The 7545-nt window shown below is 33.0% G+C and overlaps 1 protein-coding gene across 2 annotated transcripts; it reads left to right on the top strand.

Moving 5' to 3' along the window:
- The first annotated feature begins 3782 nt into the window (after positions 1–3782).
- Positions 3783–7343, top strand: LOC100786990 (2-cys peroxiredoxin). 2 transcript variants are annotated; one of them, NM_001354907.1, is made up of 7 exons: positions 3783–4168; positions 4280–4354; positions 4858–4939; positions 5318–5397; positions 6196–6321; positions 6768–6881; positions 7020–7343. In NM_001354907.1, the coding sequence occupies exons 1-7, from the start codon at positions 3986–3988 to the stop codon at positions 7134–7136; spliced, it is 777 nt and encodes a 258-aa protein (NP_001341836.1). In that variant the 5' UTR covers positions 3783–3985; the 3' UTR covers positions 7137–7343. The 2 variants fall into 2 exon arrangements, with proteins under 2 accessions (NP_001341836.1, XP_040861510.1); XM_041005576.1 differs by having other exon boundaries at positions 3890–4183; positions 7020–7295.
- The last annotated feature ends 202 nt before the right edge of the window (positions 7344–7545 follow it).

Here is a 7545-nt window from a genome sequence, read left to right on the forward strand (position 1 = left end):
AAGCATAAACCTAGACATGTTCCCAGCTAAACTGGGTAAATCAGTCAATTCAAATGTACTAAGAGAATTATTCTGTTACATAGCAAGTTGTGTGTAATTTGTAAGACCAAAAGGAAAATTGCATGTTCTTACATTCTAACATATTCTGTTATTAATTTAAATTTATTAAATATTATAAAATTACGAGTATCAGAGAAAGGAAAACAAATAATTTCACTAAAATAATTAAACCAATTTAACACTCTTATAATAGTGTCAACAGGCTAGGCATTTGACTGGATAAAGTTAAGCATTGATTACTTTGGTAAAATGAAGTTTAGTTATTTGGAAAGAAAGAAAAAAAGTTGTAAATTAGGCAGATCTTGATCACCTTCTTAGTCCTTTTCTCCTGTCATAGAGAATAATGAGAGCACAAATCCAAAGTACATTCCAACAAGGGTATTATTAACAAATTATGCACAACTTTATCCAAACATATAATCAATCCTTTAAAGTACATTGCCCCCTATTAATCTATCAATCTGAAAAGACATTGTCTATATATATATATATATTTCCAACCAGGCAAATCAACCTTCCTAAAGCCCTACACCCATAAAACAGAAAACGTCATTGGCATCACAATAACACATAATGTTATAGACATAGATGAATACAAATCCTTCATGAATGATGAATCCAATCACTTATCAATGGACACTTTAACTGTGCATACAATTAGAGTAAAAATAAAATATCATTAGAAAACAATATTAAAGTGTTAAAAGTAATTCACCAAATTAATTTCTAAAGTTTTGAAAGTTTAATCACAATCTTTAAATTTTAGTTTCTAAAACTAGATTAAAAATAGACGGGCAGGGACTAAAATGAGTAAAACTAAAATCTAAAAAATGTAAAAAAAGAATTAAAAAATTGTGCAGATACAAAGACTTAGATAAGTGATTAAATAGAACAAAGAGGTAATTAGGGCTAATTTGATTAATTAGTGTGAGTATTAATTTCCAGAAAGAAGAGGACATAGAGAATCAGATTCAGGACAACGAAAAATAATGAGGCAAAGAAGAAAAGGCAAGGATGTAGGAAAATTGACTGACATAGGTTTTGAGCTGGTGAACGAAGCTTGAGAAATTGTTGTGCTTGAAGTACTTTGGGAAAAGGGTTTTGGAGAAGTCGTGTGAGTCCCAAACGATGAAACTATTGCGAGTTTGGCTCCACGACACAATGGGGTTGGTGTGAGGGTCCTCCACCATTTCAAACGTCTTCTTCAGGAATGGAGGGGGCCCCACCTTGTGCAACCCTTCCATTGGTTTCGGCGACGTTAATGAAGACAAAGACCAGTTAACAATGTCGTCATCCATCTCTTCTTTCACTGCATGAGCCATCGTCCTCATCGTTACTTCTTCCATTGTCACTCTCGAGTCCTTGCTCTCGCTCAAAACATCGTCGTCGTTGCGATTGCTTTCGCTGTCGTCGAACAACTCTACTTTGACTCTTGCTACTTCTTCTCCCTCCATGATATGGTGTTGCTTTTATTTATTCACTACCACCGTCACCACCGCTCCTTAATTTCTGCTTTTTACTTTATAATTAAATCTCAATAGATGAAAATGATATTGTTACGAAGAACCGCGGTGAAGGGAATTCAAAGAACGAAAAGGGGTTGGTTTTGAAAATTTTGGTTACACCCAAGCAAAAGAGAGATTTTTAGTATTCCAACATCAACATCAGTTATTTAAAAAAAACCAATGTTAATCAATTTTCATGGTAATGTTAACATCGATTTTTTTAAAAAACTGATGTTAATCAATTTTTGTTAACATCAATTTTTAAAAATCAATATTATTATCGTGACGTTAACATCGGTTTTTTTAATAACCGATGTTAACATGAAGATGTTAACATCGGTTTATCAGCTTATTTACAAAAATGCCACCGCTTTTTTGTTAACATCGGTTTTTAAATAACCGATGTTAACATTGTCATGTTAACATCGGTTTTTTCAAAAACTGATGTTAACAAAATCAACTTATTTACAAAAATATCACCATTTTTTTGTTAATATCGATTTTATTAAAAATGATGTTAAAATAGCGATGTTGAAAGTATTTTTTCTAGTAGTGTTAAAAGACAGGATAATAAATATTAATAAAGAACAAAAAGAAATAGCAAGGAATTCAATGAGATGAGAATGTTAGGACCTAACATGTCTTATTTGTCTAAGATGTATTATTTTTTTATTTTTTTTTTCTATCAATTAGGTGAATTTATCCTACCCACATCTATTGTAATACTTGTCCCTAATGTCTCACGATGACAAGCCAATTTTACCTATCTATCTCCCAAATGCCTTTGCAAATATTCAATAGATAAAATGCATAAAGTTCTAATTCTAGATGTTTGCTTTGATGCATGAGTATAATGCAATCATTTTATGTCTAACAATGATTTTATTAAGATATTCATTCCTTTTAGTTCTATTAGAAATTACCCTCTGTCAAGCAACTAATTCCTAAAATTGATACATACAAAACCATCCTTGTATTCCTATTAAGGATTACCCTTTATCGAGCACCTAACCTAAAAAATGATGCAAGGATGAATGATGCATGAAATTAAAAGTAAGAAAGGATAATAGGAAAGAAAACACATATTGCATTAATAAATATGAAGTGTACAATATATTTTTTTGCTTTTTAGGCCTACCCCCTAACTAAAGGTTTAGTCTCTCATGGCCATAAGGGACCTTACACTAGAAAAGGGGTGTAGGAATTGGTGGAGGAGAAGAAATGGAAAAAGGGAATAAAAAATGATGAAAGAGAAGAAAGAATCTCCTAAGAGAGAGTTCTCAAGCTTTAGGTCTGTATTAGAGTGCTCTGAGACTTAGTGTGTGTTTTCTTCTTGGTTTGACTCTCTTTTTATAGTTGTTGGAGTGGACTTGGGTCTGCATGCTCGTGCTTAGCGCGCTCTGCTCGCTTAGTGTGAGTGTTTGTATTCGCGCTTAGCGCGCATCTTCCTGGCTTAGCGCTAGTGCTTATTTTCGCGCTGAGCGTGTATTGGACTAAGCCTTTTTTTCAACTTTTTGCTTATTTTCTTCTTCTTTTAAGGCTTTTAATCCCTCCTTTTCATATCTATAAGTCGTGAATAGGAAAAACATCAGTTCTTAACAATTAAACATAAATAACCGCTAAATAATCATTTTTAATTATAAAAAACAACTCATATTTAGCAGTTATCATGCGTGTTGGATGAATGTTGATAAAATTAATTTTGATTGAAATTAATTTTAAAGTGATGTGTTTAATGCTTAATTTTTTATTATAAAATCAATATAAAATTTTGCATCAAACATAAAAAAATACTCAAATTGTTTCAATTTATAATCAATTTTGATTTCTCCATCAAAACATAAAATTTGCCTAAAACTAATTCTAGACTTATAATCAATTCTTCAATACAAAACCCAACACTTGGATAGAGGTTAACAAACTTGATTTTGAATCAAATTTATTTTGTAAAGTTTATTTTAGTTAAAATTAATTTTGAAGTGACATGATTGATGTTTGAATGCTTAATTATAAATTTAAATCATAAATAAAATTAATACAAAAATTTGAATTCAAGATTCAAACTACTCAAAATTATTTCAATCCAAAATTAATTTGAAATTCATAATTAATTCTTAATTTTTCTTCAACACAAAATTAAACACGTGAAATATATTTAAAATAAATTCTAAACCTAAAATTCTTGAAATTCAAACCAAATATCCACTAATGTGTCCTAAGGCGCGTTTCCTAATGTGTCCTAAGGCGCGTTTACTGTGAACCAACCCCGTTTCCGAGCCTCGTGGTTTCTCTCTCCTCTCTACTGTTACTACTTGGACTTCATCTTATAACCTCACCCAACCCAATCCTATTCCAATCCCAATCCCATTTCAACCTCTCTTTCTTTTCTTCTCGCAGAGCGAAATCCCAATCCCACACAAATGGCATGCTCAGCCACCTCTGCTTCTCTCTTCTCCGCAAACCCCACACCTCTCTTCTCTCCCAAATCCTCCCTCTCCCTCCCTAACAACTCTCTCCACCTCAACCCTCTCCCCACGCGCCCTTCTCTCTCCCTCACGCGCCCCTCGCACACTCGCCGCTCCTTCGTCGTCAAAGCCTCCTCCGTAAGCTTCTTAAATGTACACGTGTCACTGAATTAGAGCAAAAGTGCTTCTTTAAGGAATCTTTCTAAAATGTTGTTTTTTGTTTTTGTTTTTGATTATATATATATATAGAGCGAGCTTCCGCTAGTTGGAAACACCGCACCGGATTTCGAAGCAGAGGCTGTGTTTGACCAGGAGTTTATCAACGTAAATTCTTCGCTTTGTCAAGTTTTTTCTTTTTTATTATTATTGATTTTAAGCTGAAATGTGTTTTAGTTCTTTCAGTTTTCAGTCAAAATTGGTTGTAATCCTTGCATTTTAAAAGATTCTGGTCGTGTTATTCTTTATAATCGGTGAATTTCGTTATTCGTTGTCCTAGTATCTCAAGTTCTATAAAGAGGGATGAAATTCACCTGTTAATATTATAAAAAAAAAAATACGAGGACCAAAATTGTTGGTTTTAACGCATAGGAAGTCAGAACAATTTTGACCTGAAATTGCAACAATTATTTCACTAGGTGATGTTGGCTACATGTATCACGCCATGTCATTTGGTATGATAAAATCAAACCATGTCATTTGGTACTGATAAAATCAAAGAATTTTGACTTGAAAATAAGGGAACTAAAACACATTTTAACCTTTATTTTTAATTTTTGTAATAGTTTTTGCGAAGTTTTGTGCTTTTGGCTAAAGCATTGTGATTACAGGTGAAACTATCTGATTACATTGGGAAGAAATATGTTGTGCTCTTCTTCTACCCGTTGGACTTCACTTTTGTTTGTCCCACAGGTTAGTGGGCATTTTAGTATAGTATAATAATCAGGTTGAGATATGCGTGTAATTTGTTTGTTTGGTTTATAACTTATTTTAGAAAATAAGGGTTTGTTTTGTTTGAAAATTTGTTTTTTTATCATGTTTTCTACTTTTATTTTCAATTACATAATTGTCATCTTATTTTAAATTTTCTGCTTTCAAATTTTGTATTTTTTTAAAACAAGAAATAATAGATATTTTTCTAAAACTAAATGAGCACTAATAGTTTATTTGTTGGTTTATTAAGAGAGTTTCTGGAAAAAAAAAAAAAAAAACTGTTATTTCCCTGGAGAAGGCATCACCAAACCTTCTATCCTTAACTCCCTAATAATAACATCTGCTACTTGTCCACAGAAATCACTGCTTTCAGTGACCGGCATGCAGAGTTCGAGGCACTAAATACTGAGATATTGGGTGTTTCAGTTGACAGTGTGGTGAGTTAGTTTAGACTCTCTTAGTTTTTGTCTTTGGCTCAGTTGATGGGGTGTGCGTGTTTATGTGTATAAAATCTCATATTCTGCTTCAAATGACGTACTTCTTCTTGCTATATATTAACTAGTGAAGGAAATGAAGCTTATGAAAAGGTTTAGCCAAAGAGTGTATTTTCATTTGTCTATGGTCCATGGAGTTACTTCATATATAAAGGAAAAGGAAAATATCTGAATGGAAACATCATTGGAACATGTTTTTTTTTTTGAGATTATATGATATCTATAAAGTAATGCAGACGACCTTTGCATAGACAGCTATGATACTCTCACTTGCAGATGTGTGCCTTTGAAAAACAAGGATTTTTGTGTTGGAGTGTGTGTTTGGGCGAGCATTTGCAAAATTGATTTTGAATGAAATTGGCGTTATAAAATTGATTTTGGTTAAAATTGATTTTCAAGTGAAGTGATTTATGTTTGAATACTTTTATCCTGAAAGCAAGTTTGCTATAAAACTTAGTGCAAAATTTTCAGCACAACACAAATGCTACGTTTATCGCTTCTAGTCAAACCAAGGTTTTGAGGCAAAATCAATTTTACCTAGTTATAAGTTATAACTAACATCTATCTTGAAAACAAGTCTGGCTGCAGTCAAAATCAATTTTCATGGTTCTTGCCATGAAACCCAACAAGCTTGGAATCTATAGCTTCTATATATTCTCTTGTCTGTGCCATGGCCTATCTATAACTGAACTTCCAAAGTTTATTTCTCCTCGGTTTGTGATGCTATTGTTATTATTGTAGTTCTCGCACCTTGCATGGATCCAAACAGATAGAAAGTCAGGTGGCCTTGGTGACTTGAATTATCCTTTGATTTCTGATGTCACCAAATCCATATCGAAATCTTATGGTGTTCTCATTCCTGATCAGGTATGTTCTGACATGAAATTTGTTTAAAAAATTGTTACTTATGGATGGATGAATTATAAGACAATAGAAGTCAAATAATTTGTCTGTTTTTTCTCACACTAAATGTCTAAATCAACCTAAAAAGGGCATATCATGTTTCATATGAGGCATCACCTCCCTTTTGCATAATTTGCAATTTAGCATACCTGCTATCCAATCAAAACAAGTTTTAATTTGTTTTTTTTAAGGACTTGAACTTGAACCATGGCCGAGCTTTACCTTTCCCAGTCCTTGTCTTCTATGCTTAGGTTTCTATGTTCTCTGGAATGAAATGTAGGATGCTGTGTAGGAAATAGTTTTATTGGGTAGCAAGCATCAACTGTTGACAATGAAACTGAAACTATTGCCTTTCATTCCACTTTATAAAACTTGTGCCCTAATGACTCTGAATATATCCAATGATATAGGGAATTGCATTGAGAGGTTTGTTCATTATTGACAAGGAAGGGGTTATTCAGCATTCTACCATTAACAACTTGGCAATTGGTAGAAGTGTTGACGAGACAAAGAGAACTCTCCAGGTAATTACACACTCAATTAGCAGTTAGGATAAGATCAAGATTGAACAAATGATCAGAATATCACATTTTATTTTTCTGTTTTTCCTTTCTATAATATTCATAGTTTCATTACCCCCTTTATGTGCATTGGTCTTGCAGGCCTTACAGTATGTGCAGGAGAACCCAGATGAAGTTTGCCCTGCTGGGTGGAAGCCTGGGGAGAAGTCCATGAAACCAGACCCTAAACTTAGCAAAGACTACTTTGCAGCGGTGTAGCTAGGATACTAGATAGTTAAGAGTGGCTATCTGCATCTGTATCAGTCAGTGTGAATTGCAAAAGGGTCTTGTTTCTTAATGTTTTGTAAGTCCTTAAATTTTGAGCCGCAGGGTATGGGAATATACTAATAAATGCATGCTGGATTTTGAAGTGTACTATGTATTAATTTGCAATTTATTTTGATTATGATCTCTGTTTCGTGTTCATATATGAGCCATATCTTTTGCCAAGTCTGGAGTTCCAGCAAGTTATCAAATTCCAAATGTGATAAAATTGGAAACTACCATGTCGTTGATAAAATGAAACTGAGAAGCTAAAAAAGGAAGAGCTAATATAAAGCTTAAGTAGAAAAACTAATTTTAAATTTTTCTACAAGAAAGAGAGTCTACAATTTCTTAACTTCAAAAA

This window comes from Glycine max, chromosome 10 (assembly GCF_000004515.6).
Source record: "Glycine max cultivar Williams 82 chromosome 10, Glycine_max_v4.0, whole genome shotgun sequence".
Classification (NCBI taxonomy): domain Eukaryota; kingdom Viridiplantae; phylum Streptophyta; class Magnoliopsida; order Fabales; family Fabaceae; genus Glycine; species Glycine max.